This window comes from Chiloscyllium plagiosum, unplaced genomic scaffold, assembly GCF_037043375.1.
Source record: "Chiloscyllium plagiosum isolate Xiang-an unplaced genomic scaffold, Cpla_swu_hap1 HiC_scaffold_32, whole genome shotgun sequence".
Lineage (NCBI taxonomy): Eukaryota > Metazoa > Chordata > Chondrichthyes > Orectolobiformes > Hemiscylliidae > Chiloscyllium > Chiloscyllium plagiosum.
The window spans coordinates 97,224-113,550 of record NW_028270170.1 but is presented as its reverse complement, the minus strand read 5'-3'; the positions used below and the strand labels follow the sequence as shown (position 1 = coordinate 113,550).

At 41.4% G+C, this 16,327-nt stretch overlaps 1 protein-coding gene across 7 annotated transcripts in view; it reads right to left on the bottom strand.

Annotated features, from left to right (window-relative positions):
* The window catches only part of coasy (CoA synthase), a 111,737-nt gene extending 100,467 nt beyond the window's left edge, over nucleotides 1–11,270 (bottom strand). The window contains exons 1-4 of one of the 7 annotated variants that reach the window (XM_087977674.1): nucleotides 10,745–11,129; nucleotides 9,792–9,826; nucleotides 9,144–9,680; nucleotides 5,941–6,155 (exon numbers count right to left, since the gene is read on the bottom strand). In XM_087977674.1, coding sequence (XP_087833800.1) covers nucleotides 5,941–6,155; nucleotides 9,144–9,680; nucleotides 9,792–9,810 — 771 coding nt within the window. In that variant the 5' untranslated portion in view covers nucleotides 9,811–9,826; nucleotides 10,745–11,129. The other 6 variants (XM_087977675.1, XM_043721569.2, XM_043721571.2 and 3 more) reach the window with 6 other exon arrangements.
* Nucleotides 11,271–16,327: the final 5,057 nt, after the last annotated feature.

Here is a 16,327-nt window from a genome sequence, read left to right as displayed (position 1 = left end):
CTGGAAGAAGAGGAACCGAATATTACTTAAATTGAGAAAGACTGCAGAAAGCTGCAGCACAGAGGGATTTGGAGGTGCTCTTGCCTAAATCACAAAATGCTAGCATCCAAGATCAGTGATAATTGGGAAGGTAAATGAAATGTTGCCTTTTGCTTCTCAAGGAATGGAGTAAAAAAGTCGTTAAGTCTTACAAAAACTAAATAGGCTTGAGTCACACCACAAGAAAGTGTGGACTACAGATACTGGGGATCAGAGTCAAAAAGTATGGCACTGGACATTCCTGATGAAGAGCTTATGCTCGAAACGTCAACTGTCCTGCTCCTCAGATGCTGCCTGACCGGTTGTGCTTTTCCAGCGCCACATTTTTTTTACTCTAGTCAGACTGCACCTTGAATATTGTTACCAGTTCTAGTCCCCTTATCAAAGGAATGATATGCTGGCATTGGAAGCAGTCCAGAGATGGTTCACTAGGATGGTTCCAGATATGAAGAAATTTATTTATGAGGTCAAGCCTGTGCTGATTTGAGTTTGTAAGAATGAGATAGATGTTATTGAAACATACAAGACTCTTAGAGTTTGACAGGTACAGGTGGAGGGCTTCTTTCCCTTTGTGACAGAGTCTAGGCTGTGGCGTAATCTCAAAGTTAGGGGTCACCCATTTAAAATACACGAGGAAGAATATTTCCACTCTGAGGTTAGTGAATCTGTAGAACTTTTTTATTACAGAGACCTGTCGAGGCTGGGTTGTGTTGGATCTGGGAGCTCCTTAAAAACTGAATTTTTCTAGTATTTACTATAAAGAATGAGATTTCATTTAGCAGCTATTAGAACAGTACTTACCTTTTCAAAATTCAGGATGTTAAAACAAAGGGAAGAATTACAAGAAACACAGAGATAAAATGCCCACTGAACTCATGTGAACAGATTATTTCACACCAAATGCAACCTATTATCAGTGCATTTTTTCAGAAATAAGAAGCATTTGTTTTTGAAAAGAATGGTAAACTAATCCACAGATGAAGGCAGGCATGGCTTCAAAATAAAAGTACAGGTACTAAAGTAACTTTTTTTGAGAAGCCACCAAGATATTGGTCAAAAAAAGCCTAGTATGAAAGTTTCCCAGACTTCCACCTGTTTAAGAGGAAGCACACAAGCTATTTTTTACAAAAACATTTGATAACAGTAACATTCCACAGCATTTGTCTGAGAACTACCTAGAAGTTCACACAAAAGTCGATGCAATTGGAGGTCAGTCACCAGTTATGTGTTTGACTTAGTTGTTGGTGAGCACTTTGGAGGGAGTGACCATAATTCAGTTACATAGAACATTACAGCGCAGTACAGGCCCTTCGGCCCTCGATGTTGCACCGACCTGACATACCAATCTGAAGCCCATCTACACTATTCCATTTACATCCATATACTTGCCCAATGACGACTTAAATGTACTTAAAGTTGGCGAACCTACTCCCATTGCAAGCAAAGCATTCCATACCCTTACTATTCTCGGAGTAAAGAAACTACCTCTGACATCTGTCCTATATCTATCACCCCTCAATTTAAAGCTATGCCCCCTCGTGCTCACCGTCACCATACTTGGAAAAAGGGTCTCCCTGTCCACCCTATCTTCCCTCTGATTATCTTATATGTCTTATTAAGTCACCTCTCAACTTTCTTCTCTCTAACGAAAACAGCCTCAAGTCCCTCAGCCTTTCCTCGTAAGACCTTCCCTCCATACCTGGCAACATCCTCATAAATCTCCTCTGCATCCTTTCCAAAGCTTCCACATCCTTCTTATAATGCGGTGACCAGAACTGTGCACAATACTCCAAGTGCGGCCGCACTAGAGTTTTATACAGCTGCAGCATAATCTCATGGTTCTGGAACTCGATCCCTCTATTAATAAAAGCTAAAACACTGTATGCCTTCTTAACCACTCTGTCAACCTGGGTGGCAACTTTCAAGGATTTGTGTACATGGACACCGAGATCTCTCTGCTCATCTACACTACCAAGAATCTTACCATTAGCCCAGTACTTTGCATTCTGGTTACTCCGACCAAAGTGAATCACCTCACACTTGTCCGCATTAAACTCCATTTGCCACCTCTCAGCCCAGCTCTGCAGCTTATCTACATTTAGTTTAGCGATGGAAGGGGCAAGTCCTTGATAGGTATGTCCCTGTCAGGCAGGGAGGAAGTGATAAGGTAAGGGAACCGTGGTCTACATTAGAAATTGCATCTCTTGTTACGAAGAAGAAGGAGGCTTATGTGTTGATGAGGCAAGATGGTTCAGGTGAGGTGATGGAGAGGTACAGATCAGCTAGGAAGGATTTAAAGAGAGAGTTAAGAAGAGCAAAGAAAGGACACAAGCATTCTATAGCAAATAGAATACAGGAGAACCCTAAAACTTTCTATAGATATGTGAGGAATAAAAAGATGATTAGGGTATAGGGGCCAATCAAAGATAGAAATGAGGGCCAATCAAAGGCAGAAATGAGAAGTTGAGTGTGGACTCTGTGCTAAATGAACATTTCTCATCGGTTTTCACTCAGGAAAATGAGAATATTGTTGAGGAGAAGAATGAGGTACGTGATATTAGACTAGAAAGGATCGAGGTTAGTTACGAACAGGTATTATCAATTCTAGAAGGAGTGAAAGTAGACAAATTCCCTAGGCCGGATGGGATTTATCCGAGGATTCTCTGGGAAGCTAGGGAGGAAATAGCAGAGCCTTCGCCTTTGATATTTGAGTCATCACTGTCTACAGGTTTGGTATCAGAGGACTGGAGGATTGCAAATGCTACGCCCTTGTTCAAGAAGGGCAGTAGAGATGACCCAGGTAATTATAGACCGGTGAGCCTTACTTCTGTTGTAGGAAAGGTTTTGGAAAGGATTATAAGAGATAAGATTTATAATCATCTAGTAAGCAACAATTTTACTTCAGATAGTCAACATGGTTTCGTCAAGGGCAGGTCATGTCTCACAAACCTCATTGAGTTTTTTGAGAAGGTGACCAAGCATGTAGATGAGGGTAGGGAAGTTGACATGGTATACGTGATAAGGCTCCACATGGTAGGCTATTGGAGAAAATGCAGAGGAGTTTGGATTAGAAACTGGCTTTCTGAAAGAAAGCAGCGAGTAGTGGTTGATGGAAAATATTCAGCCTGGAGTCCGGTTAATAGTGGTGTGCCACATGGGTCTGTTTTGGGATCACTGCTGTTCGTCATTTTTATAAATGACTTAGACACAGGCATAGGTGGATGGATTAGTAAATTTGCAGACGACACTAAGGTCGGTGGAGTAGTGGACAGAATGGAAGAATATTACAAGTTGCAGGGGGACTTGGATAAACTGCAGAATTGGGCTGAGAGGTAGCAAATAGAGTTCAATGCAACTAAATGTGAGGTGATGCACTTTGGGGAGAATAACAGGAAGGCAGAGTACTGGGTCGATGGAAAGATTCTTGATACTGTGGATATGCAGAGAGTTCATGTACATAGATCCCTGAAAGTTGGCAGCCAGGTGGATAGTGCTGTTAAGGCATACGGTGTGTTAGGTTTCATTTGTAGTGGGATTGAGTTCTGGAGCCGCAATATCATGCTGCAACTATACAAAACGCTGGTGCGGCCACACTTGGAATACTGTGTACAGTTCTGGTCCCCATATTTTAGAAAAGATGTAGAAGCATTGGAAAAGGTGCAGAGAAGATTTATCAGGATGTTGCCCGGTCTGGAGGGAAGGTTTTACGAGGAAAGGCTAAGAGACTTGAACCTGTTCTCATTGGTAAGAAGAAGGCTAAGAGGGGATTTGATAGAGACATACAAGATGAATAGATAGGGTAGACAGTGAAAGTCTTTTTCCTAGGATGATGACATCAGCCTGTATGAGGGAGCATAACTACAAATTGAAGGGTGATAGACTGAAGAAAGATGTCAGAGGCAGGTTCTTTATGCAGTGAGTGGTAAGGGCGTGGAATTCTCTACCTGCTAATGTAGTCAACTCAGCCACATTAGGGAGATTTAAACAATCCTTAGATAATCACATGAATGATTTTGGGATAGTGTAGGGGGACAAGCTGAGAATAGTTCACAGGTCGGCGCAACATCGAGGGCCGAAGGGCCTGTTCTGCGCTGTATTCTTCTTTGTTCTATGTTTCACAGGATTCAACATTAGAGTTACTCTCTTTATCAATGATAGTCAGCCATTGTTCACAGTCTTGCAGATTACTAACAAAATTCAAAGCTTCTGGTAAATTTGATTCATTACTGGCAAATAGTATTATCTTAAACAAGTGCAGCATTCTATATGTGCATCTGAAAACTGCAGAAAAATGCAGAATGTACCAATATTGCTGCTAGGAAATAACTTTGAGGGTGTTTCGTTTTGCAGAAAGTGATTTGGATCCCCATCTGAAACATTTGTGGGCGGCACGGTGGCACAGTGGTTAGCACTGCTGCCTCACAGCGCCTCAGACCCGGGTTCAATTCCCACCTCAGGCGACTGACTGTGTGGAGTTTGCACGTTCTCCCCGTGTCTGCGTGGGTTTCCTCCGGGTGCTCCAGTTTCCTCCCACAGTCCAAAAGATGTGCAGGGTCAGGTGAATTGGCCATGCTAAATTGCCCGTAGTGTTAGGTAAGGGGTAAATGTAGGGGTATGGGTGGGTTTCGCTTCGGCAGGTCGGTGTGGACTTGTTGGGCCGAAGGGCCTGTTTCCACACTGTAATGTAATCTGTAATGTAATTTGGGAAACTTCTTGGACAGGATTCTCAGCTAGCAGCCTTGTCTCATTCATACTGACCAAAAAGTAAAAACTAGCATGAATTCAGTCCCACAACTTGGCAAAGTGTCATGGGGGAGGTTAATCAGAACACTGCAACAATACCTCAATCTGATATTCTGCTTCAGAATATTGCTCTCCTTCATGGTTCTGAAGCCATCATAGAAAGAATATGTCGCTACAATCAGCTACTAGTGTACTGTGAGGGATGGTCAAGTCCACTTAACTGAATGTCTCGGGCACATACACACATATGCATAAGTGGAAAATGAGGAACAATTGGAGATCATACAACCATAACTCCAAGTCTGTGGAACACATCACATCAACCTGAATACTAAAATCAAATGCAGCAGACACCTAATTTTTTCACTCAACATTTCAGGAGGCCATTGAATGACAGTCAAACCAGAAATCCCATTATCAACTTTTCCCATCCTATGCAAAATAGTAGCAGTATACACTCAAAAGCAATAGAACTAATTTGCATTTAACTGAATTGGTATTGACTGGTTTGACTATCTCTTTCTTAAGAAAGAATGTATCACGATTGATCACTTAACTATTTACATTTGGTCTCGAGGTCCAAACAGGAACAACGATGTATTTTTAATTAACTATTTTTGATTCAGAAATCAGGCACCAAAGAATAGACACATAATATCACCATTATTCTCCTTGCATTGATGACTGACCTGTTGCATATTTTTAATATTTTCATTATATTTCAGTCTCTCTTTCCCCCTCAAGTATAGAATTGTCAAATGGTTTGTGCCTTTAAATTGTAACCCTGATCCATAAATGTTGACAACTGTTAATGTCATATGCAGATTAAAATTAAAAATCTTTTATTTTCAACCTTTCCAAAAAGCAGAAATTTTTAAATGTCAATATTTCCTGCACTCCTTCCCAGAATACTAAGGAAATACATTCAGAAGGTAAAAAGACACTGTTTTCCATGTTTCTTACAAACTAGAATTTTCAAAATTAAATTGCAGGGTGGCTTATGTTGAAATTATCCTTATAATATACTTACACACTGAGGCAGGTAATGATTGAATATTCACTTTACTGCCCCGCAACGTTTTAATTAAAGGAACTACACAAATTCAAATTGTTGTAGCTGTACTAGATTCTTAACATTTTCTTCATTGTATACATTACATTTTCTCGTCGTTTTCTGTTCACTGCTTCTGCACCCTTTTGGGTTTCATCGCTAACCACAATGCAATTTATGTTTGGATCGGTAATAGCTGGTCCATAGGGATCTCTCAGAGGAACAAGATCATATTGTATAGCAGGGTTCACATCCAGAAGGAACTTCCTCAGCTTCTCCACACGTTGTTGATAAGGTTCGATCAGCTCCTTCAGCACCTTACCTTCAATAAAAATCGCAAGTTATAAAAACCTTAAAAGGATAATTACCTGCCTCGACAGCATGCAATTGTCAAATTACCTTCCACAAACCATTTAGTCATAATTTAGAAGAGTTGTTTTGTTCTTCATTCAAGTAATCATAGATGAAACATCATCACCCAATTTGATATGATCATGGAAAGTAACAGGAGGAGGCCATCTAACTCATTGAGCCTGCTTTTGCCAATCAATAAATTAACGCATGATCTTATTGCAGATTTAACTCCACTTTTCTGTCTGACCCATATCGCTCAACTTCCCCTGTAGTTAAGATATCTGTTTAACTCAGCCTTGAATATATTCAATGACCCAGACTCCACTACTCACTGTGGAATAGAATTTCAAAGACTAACAAACATCAGAAATTTCTCATCTCCAACTTAAATAGGAGACCATCATTTGAAACTGTACCCATTAGTTCTAGATTCTGCCACAAAGAAACATTCTCTCAGCATCCAGCCTGTGCTACAGGATATCCTCAATGTGAAGATGGGACTTCACCTTCACAAGGATTATGTAATGGTCATTCTTAATAAGACCATAAGAAATAGGAATAAGAGTAGCCATTTGAGCCCTCAAATGTGCTCCATCATTCAACTGGATCATGGCTGATCTGATATTTTTATGTCCACTTTCCTGCTCTTTCCCTGTAACCCTTAATCAGGAATCCACTTACCTCATCTTTAAGTATACACAAGATTCTGCTTCCACAGCCCGCTCTTCCAAAGACTGTCAACACTCAGAAGAAATTCCTCCTCACCTCAGTCTTAAATTGGTGCCCCTTCATTCTGAGACAACGGCCTACAGTTCGATACTCTTCCATAAGGGGAAACATCCTTTCAGCATTTACCCTGTCAAACCCCTTAAGAATCATACATGCTTCAATGAGATCATCTCTCATTTTTCTGAATTTCAGTGAGAACAGTTCAAACCTGTTTATCCTTTTCTTATAAGATAATCCTTCCATACCAGGGATCATTTTAGTGAATATTTTCTGAACTGCCTTTAGTGAAATTATATCTTTCCTTAAATAAGGGCAACAACACTGCTCACAATACTCCAGATGTGGTTGCACCAGAATCTTGTATAGTTGCAGGAAGCATTCCCTTCCCTTCCCAACTTGCTTGAAATAAGGGCCAACATTCCATTTAGCCTTACAGAGTACCTGCTACACCTAGCTTTCTTGATGTTGCAGAATCCTGCAGTTTTTCTCTATCTAAATAATATTCTATTTTTTTGTTTTCCCTTCCAAAATGAATAACTTTACATTTAGATTAGATTCCCTACAGTATGGAAACAGGTCCTTCAGCCCAGCAAGTCCACACCGACTCTCTGAAGAGTAACCCACTCAGACCCAATCACCTACCCTATATTTACCCCTGAATAATGCACCTAACACTATGGGCAATTTAGCATGACCAATTCACCTGACCTGCACATCTTTGGATTACGGGAGGAAACTGGAACACCCGGAGGAAACCCATGCAGACACGGGGAGAATGTGCAAACTCCATACAGACAGTTGACCGAGGCCAGAATCGAACCCAAGTCCCTGATGCTGTGAGGCAGCGGTGCTAATCACTGAGCCACCGTGCCACGTCACAGCAGACATTATACTTCTTTTACCAACTTATTAGCCACTTACTAACCTATTATTCTTTCTGATACTGTCATGGACAGATGATTCTGCATCATATAGATTCGTGAGGGTGACATTAAACATACTTTTCCCCTTTTAAAAACATTGATTCATAGAGGTCTGTAGCACAGAAAAAGTCCTTTTGCCCATTTACTCTGTGCTGGTCTAAAGTAAGCACTTAATTGTTCTAATCATGATTTTTGAGTAGAAGTGTAGCTCAGGTTGAGGTTCAGGACGCAAGTTTACTCGCTGAGCTGACAGGTTTGTTTTCACATGTTTTGTCACCATGCTAGGTAACATCATCACTGAGCCTCTGGTGAAGCACTGGTGTTCTGTCCCGCTTTCTATTTGTGTGTCTTGGTCTCTTAAGGTGGGTGATATCATTTCTGGTTCTTTCTCTCAGAGGTTGGTAAATGGGGTCCAAATTGATGTTCTCATCACCTTTTCAGCACTTGGTCTATAGTCTTTTATGCTTTGCTATCGCCTGCAGCAACCCCAGGTTAAGAACTTACCAGGAGAAAGTGAGGACTACAGATGCTGGAGATAAGAGCTTAAAAATGTGTTGCTGGAAAAGCGCAGCAGGTCAGGCAGCATCAAAGGAACAGGAGAATCGACATTTCGGGCATAAGCCCTTCTTCTTTCTCCTGGTAAGTTCTTAACCTGCGGTTGCTGCAGGCCTTAAAAAAAAGCAGCAAATGTGAAAAAGTCCTTTAATTGGAGGAGCAGCAAGCATATGAGAGGCAAAGCAACTGATTGGATATTATGTTCTACTAAATTTTAGGCATACAATTTGATAGGGAAATCTGTATTCCAAATTTTTCTGAATTCTTTGAGCACATCCCATTTTAATATTCTTATTTAATTTAAAATATTCTTTATTCATAGAACTTGTAAAAGTATGTTAAAATTCATTTCCACTTGAAAATTACAAAATTTAAAACAAAATTCACCTTGTTCCAGTTTTGATTGTCTCAACACAAGTGTACAGTCGTAATGTTTAAAATATACACTTTACATCAGGCAAACAGCTAAGAACTTACCAGTATGTTTAAAATAACAGATGTCTGAGGCATGAATGTCAGAAATCCATCAAACACCAGTCCATTCAGAACTATTTGCTTAGCACTAACTAATCTAGTACTTTTATAACAAATAACGTATGACTGATCTGTTTATAGCGCTTTTTCAGCCATTTTAATGCATGCTCAAATTTATGACAGCTGCACAAAGCATTATTGACATTTCTGAACATTATCCACATGTTGAATCTAGACAATTACATTGAGGAGCTGTAGCTAAAGATGATACTCACTTTTAAGCAGATCTCCATCAGCTACCCCAATTAATAAACGCTTTCCTGTTAGCAGGCATGACATGCTGAGAAGGATCTTGTGAGCGGAATGAAGTCTGTCAAAGGTTCCACCCAACACAACATCACTGTAAATTGGAATACTTTCACATAAACTGGAATCTTCCATATCAGAACAGGAAGCACTGTCCAAGTCATGTATTCCAGCTGGTAAAAAAATGGCTCTCAAATTGGGTTTGCATGTGTAACAGCCAAGAGTGTATTTTTCCAAACACTGCATATATAAATTGGATTGGTTTACGTCTATAATTCTGTAGTCTGTTAAAACTACCTCTGGTGGTTCAGACAATATTTGGACTGATGAAAATGGCTGCTGTGTTGAAGTGTGATTTTTAACATTTGAGAGAACGACTCTGACATCCAGGTGGCTGCACACATGAGAACTTTTTGTGTAAAGATTAGTTAGTAGTTGAGAAACTTCATGGTTTGCTGCTATGAATGCTGGTTTGGTTTGAACGTAATTTCCAGTAAATCCCAATCCTGGATGTAAATGAACATATAAAGTGTCTTTAACAATTTTTGCAGTTGCTGCCAAAACAGGAGCAATGCGTGATGGAATAAGGGAAATTGGAGATGTTAAAACAAGAATACCAGTATGAAACATGGCCATCACTTCTGTTTGCGACCTAAAAGGAAAAGATAAACAGTTATAATTAGCCCCTTCTTGGCTGTGGGCACCATTGAAAAGGTCAGTAGTTATTATCCATCCCAAGATGCCCAAAAAAGGTGGTGAGCTACCTTCCTGAATCATTGAATGGAACAATCAAGTGGGTTGTCTACCACATTGTTCTGTGATTTGAGTCAGTTTGACCTGATGAAATCAGACTAGACATGGACAAGGTCCTTTCCCTAAAAGGCACATCTGCAAACTGTTCAATTCAATTCAATTCAAAAGCTGCACTTTTTTAGTCTATACATTTTTTTAATAAACAAAATAAAATTCATAAATTGTTGGAACAGGATGGGAACTTTTATTCTCCAGATTATTAGTATTTATAAATTAATCTGTATTTTGGGAAATTAAAGGAATAACAACAAAATAAATGCAGCACAGGCTGCATTTATGAATTTCAAAATTATTGCATGGTGCAAGGCCCAAAGAACTGTCAGAAAGGTGTATCAACGACAGAATATGGAGTTGCAATATAATAGATCTTCTCAAGAATAGAGAGATGTAAAGAGTGACGTGTGTTGGCACCAGATCAGGTTTCGAACATAAATTACCAACTTGAGTCACAGAACATGAAGATAACATTAAAGTAGATACAGTGAATAAGCAAGCAGACAGGAAGAAGGCAGTAAAACTGAACAAAGGTCACAGGAACAGGCAGCTAGAAAATATAGCATGTCTAGCAGCAACTGTAAAGAGATAACAGCTGCCAGACTTGCTGTATTTCTCCAGCACTCAATTTAGATTTCCATCATCCGCAGTTCTTTGTGTTTATTAGAGAGGTAACAGGATATAGTTCGGCAGAAGAATAAAACGAGGAAATCAGAGACTCCCTTCGTACATCGCAACGATTCAAGGAAAAGACGAGCTCCACCTTTGAATGATCAATAATAATAGTTGTCCCAGCAATCAGACATCTCTTAAGAAAGGGTCGAAAAGCTATGCGTAATTTGCCAACAAAAGTAAACAAAAATCTTGCCATATTAAACTCCTCAGTCAATAGTTAAAACGTAAGATTATCGTCAAAAGAATAGAAGCTGTAACGGTGCTTGTTATCGTACGGACAGGGGACTGGACTCAGAAGGAGGCGGAGGCCAGAGACGGACAGTGTCCCAACTCAGGACTCCTTCAGCCCCGAGGCCATAAACCCGCTTCCCGTCGATGCCGCGCACTGTTTTCGAGAGTGAAACGATCATCATCCCGGACACTAGCGATTTAGGCCCAAAGCATCGGAGCCGCGTAGAAACAAAACCCGACACCACACAGCACCCACCTGAGTCCCAAAGCCGGCTCCCATTGGCCAAAGTCCGCAACACCACCCGCTCCTGTTGGCCAGGCTGATCGATACCACCCTCACCTGGTGAGCAGACACAACACTACCGCCACTCCAATTGGCCGGGCCCAGAGGTACCGCCACTCCGATTGGTTAAGACGAGCAATAGCTCCATTTCTATTGGCTGAGCGTTGCCGCCACTCCTATTGGTAGGAAGTGAAAGGAGGCGGTGCTGTGACCTGAGATGGATCCAATTGAGAGTCTGTGATAGGAATAGATATTGAGAAACCTATTTTGTTCGCGGAGATGTCAATAACCAGGGGCCACAGCTTTAAGGTAAAAAGCAGTAGGTTGAGAGGAGATTTGAGAGAAGTTTTCTTGACTCGGGGACAATGGAGCTCACTGTCTGAAAGGGGAATAGAGACACCCGGTTCAATGGGTGAGTGTGTTGCTGGAAAAGCACAGCAGGTCAGTCAGCATCGGAGGAGCAGGAGAATCGACGTTTCGGACATAAGGACTTATTCTCGATGAAGGGCTTATGCACGAAACGTCGACTCTCCCGCTCCAAGGATGCTGCTTTTCCAGCAACACACTCTTCGACTCTGACCTCCAGCATCTGAAGTCCTCACTTTCTCCTCCTTCAATGGGCGATTGTCTGTGTGGAGTTTGCACATTCTCCCTGTGTCTGCGTGAGTTTCTTCCCACAGTCCAAAGATGTGCAGGTTAAGTGGATTAGCCGTGGAGTTGAAAACTCTGTATGGGGTTACAGAGATAGGGAGGGGTGGGATGCTCTTTAGAAGAGTGGTGCAGACTGGATGGACCAAATGGCCTCTATCTAAACTGTAGGGATTCTATGATCTGATCTGTAATAATGTGTTCATAATAGGTATTCAATGGTGAGAGAATTATTGTAAAATGGGTTCCCTTTAAACAGATTTTTTTCTACTTATTTCCTGTATAGTCTGATGCCTCATGTAATGGCTACTTCCCTTCCCCAGCCTTAAAATAATTCTTAAACAAGGACAAAAGGCAATGGTCACAAATGCTCACAGGCTATTGATGCCTGGTGCCTGAAATTGAAGGAGGGAAGTTGCCTTGACCTTTGCCCAATTCACTCATCATCTTGGAGACTGTTTCCATTCACTGGTATAACAGATATTCCATCACTTGCGTCCTCTCAATCCCAAAGCACACTCTGTGTTGTCATCACTTGTGAATATAAACCTCTGCCTGAGTGAACTTACTTATATTTGTTCAGCTCTCTGCTCTTCTCATCAGGAAGATTTAGAAACGTAGAAAATAGGAGCAGGGAACTGTCTGGGCCGGTTCTGCCATTTGTTATGATTGTAGCTGATAGTACAACTGAATTACCTATTCCTGCTTTTCCATCATATCCGTTGATCCCTTTAGCCCCAAATGCAACATTAAACTTCTTGAAATCATGCAATGTTTTGGCCTTGATTGCTTTCTGTGGTTGTGAATTCCCCAGACTCACTATTCACTGGGTGAAGAGATTTCACCTCATCTCAGTCCTAAGTGGTTTACCCTGTATTCTTAGACTGTGACCCCTGGTTGTCACACCCTGCATCTACTTCTAATTCTGTTAGAATTTTATAGGTTTTTATAGGTGTGCCTCGTTCTTCTGAACTCCAGTGAATCTAATTCTAATGAATTCAACCTGCCATCCCAGGTATTAGTCTGGTTAAACCTTTGCTGCATTCCCCAATAGCAATATATGATACTGCTGGTGTGGTCTCACCATGCCGTGTGTAATTGCAGCAAGATGTACGTGCTCCTGTACGCATTTATTATTAAGAAGGCTAATATACCATTTACGTTTGTGATCATTAGCTGCATCTGCATGCCTACTTTCACTGATGGGTGTATGAGGGCATCTAGGTCTCATTGCACATCCCCCCCCCCCCCTCTCAATTTGTATCCATTCTGATAATAATTCACCTTCCTGTTATGCTCCTAAAGTTGGTAGGTTCATGTTTATTCACATTACCCACTTGTCAACTTGTTTTGTCCAAATCACACTGAAGTATTTCTTCATTCTCCTTATAGTTTACCCTCCCACCCAGCTTTGTGCTATCTGCAAATTTGAAGATAGTTTTGTTTTGTTTTTAGATTAGATTAGATTACTTACAGTGTGGAAACTGGCCCTTCGGCCCAACAGTGGGAAGCCTTCAGAAATGAGATAGCAAGAATCCAGAGAAAGTATATTCCTGTCAGGGTGAAAGGGAAGGCTGGTAGGTATAGGGAATGCTGGATGACTAAAGAAATTGAAGGTTTGTTTAAGAAAAAGAAGGAAGCATATGTCAGGTATAGACAGGATAGATCGAGTGAATCCTTAGAAGAGTATAAAGAAAGTAGGAGTATACTTAAGAAGGAAATCAGGAGGGCAAAATGGGGACATGAGATAGCTTTGGCAAATAGAATTAAGGAGAATCCAAAGGGTTTTTACAAATAGGTTAAGGACAAAAGGGTAACTCAGGAGAGAATAGGGCCCCTCAAAGATCAGCAAGGCGGCCTTTGTGTGGAGCCACAGAAAATGGGGGAGATACTAAATGAATATTTTGCATCAGTAAATGAATATTTACTGTGGAAAAGGATATGGAAGATATAGACTGTGGGGAAATAGATGGTGACATCTTGCAAAATGTCCAGATTACAGAGGAGGAAGTGCTGGATGTCTTGAAATGGTTAAAAGTGGATAAATCCCCAGGACCTGATCAGGTGTACCTGAGAACTCTGTGGGAAGCTAGAGAAGTGATTGCTGGGCCTCTTGCTGAGATATTTGTATCATTGATAGTCAGGTGCCGGAAGACTGGAGGTTGGCAGACGTGGTGCCACTGTTTAAGAAGGGTGGTAAAGACAAGCCAGGGAACTATAGATCGGTGAGCTCGGTGGTGGGCAAGTTGTTGGAGGGAATCCTGAGGGACAAGATGTACATGTATTTGGAAAGGCAAGGACTGATTCGGGATAGTTAACATGCTTTGTGCGTGGGAAATCATGTCTCACAAACTTGATTGAGTTTTTTGAAGAAGTAACAAAGAAGATTGATGAGGGCAGAGCAGTAGATATGATCTATATGGACTTAGTAAGGCGTTCGACAAGGTTCCCCATGGGAGACTGATTAGCCAGGTTAGATCTCATGGAATACAGGGAGAACTAGTCATTTGGATACAGAACTGGCTCAAAGGTAGAAGATGGAGGGTGGTGGTGGAGGGATGTTTTTCAGACTGGAGGCCTGTGACCAGTAGAGTGCCACAAGGGTCGGTGCTGGGTCCTCTACTTTTTGTCATTTACATAAATGATTTGGATGCAAGCGTAAGAGGTACAGTTAGTAAGTTTGCAGATGACACCAAAATTGGAGGTGTAGAGGACAGCGAAGAGGGTTACCTCAGATTACAACAGGATCTGGACCAAATGGGCCAATGGGCTGAGAAGTGGCAGATGGAGTTTAATTTAGATAAATGCGAGGTGCTGCATTTTGGGAAAGCAAATCTTAGCAGGACTTATACACTTAATGGTAAGGTCCTAGGGAGTGTTGCTGAACAAAGAGACCTTGGAGTGCAGATTCATAGCTCCTTGAAAGTGGAGTCGCAGGTAGATAGGATAGTGAAGAAGGGGTTTGGTATGCTTTCCTTTATTGGTTAGAGTATTGAGTATAGGAGTTGGGAGGTCATGTTGTGGCTGTACAGGACATTGGTCAGGTCACTGTTGGAATATTCCGTGCAATTCTGGTCTCCTTCCCATTGGAAAGATTTTGTGAAACTTGAAAGGGTTCAGAAAAGATTTACAAGAATGTTGCCAGGGTTGGAGGATCTAAGCTACAGGGAGAGGATGAGCAGGCTGGGGCTGTTTTCCCTGGAGCGTCAGAGGCTGAGGAGTGACCTTATAGAGGTTTACAAAATTATGAGGGGCGTGGATAGGATAAATAGACAAAGTCTTTTCCCTAGGATCGGGGAGTCCAGAACTAGAGGGCATAGGTTTAGGGTGAGAGGGGAAAGATATAAAAGAGACCTAAGGGGCAATTGTTTCACACAGAGTGTGGTACGTGTATGGAATGAACTGCCAGAGGATGTGGTGGAGGCTAGTACAATTGCAACATTTAAGAGGCATTTGGATGGGTATATGAATAGGAAGGGTTTGGAGGGATATAGGCCAGATGCTGGCAGGTGGGACTAGATTGGGTTGGGATATCTGGTCGGCATGGACGGGTTGGACCGAAGGGTCTGTTTCCATTCTATACATCTCTATGACTCTATGTCCACACCGACCCCACCCATTCCCTTACATTTACCCCTTCACCTAACACTACAGGCAATTTAGTATGGCCAATTCACCTAACCTGCACATTTTTGGACTGTGGGAGGAAACCCACGCAGGGACAGGGAGAATGTGCAAACTCCACACAGTCAGTCACCTGAGGCGGGAATTGAACCCGGGTCTCTGGCACTGTGAGGCAGTAGTGCTAACTACTGTGCCATCCACTAAATCTTCAGCTAAATCATTTATATAGACTTGCTGCTGATAAATTCACTAATAAACCTATCAGCAGGAAATGTGGGAGACAAATCTTCCAATATGAAGAGCATCCCCTCACAGAATCTTGCAGTTGTTCTTCAAACTGCATGTAGGCTGGTCGATCCTTTGGGCTACATTTTTGTTTGTCAGTCACCTTTGGACAAACCTAATACAGACCATTGGTAAGAGCTCACCTGGAGCATTGCTTACAGTTTTGATCTCCTTATCTATGGAAACAAAGGGAGTGCAGTGGAAATTCACCAGATTAACCATTATGAGGAAAAATTCAAGAGATTGCATTCTCCAGAGTTTTGAGAAGTGACAGGTGATTGAATTGAAATAGACACAATTCTTCCAGGGCTCGACAAAGTAGTTGTAAAAACATTCCCATGGCTAGTGAGCTTAAAATCAGATACATAATCTCATGACATTTAATAGAGTTTCAAAATTGAAAGGAGAAGGTATTTCTTCATTCATAGCGTGGTGAACCTTCAGAATTCTCTACCCTAGAGAGCTGTAGAAGCTCAGTGAAGACAAAATAATAACTAGAGACAGAATAAAACTCCTCAAGGACCAAAGTGGACATGTATGTGTAGAACCGCAGGAGATGGGTGACGTCCTCAATAAATATTTCTCCTTTGTGTTTACTAT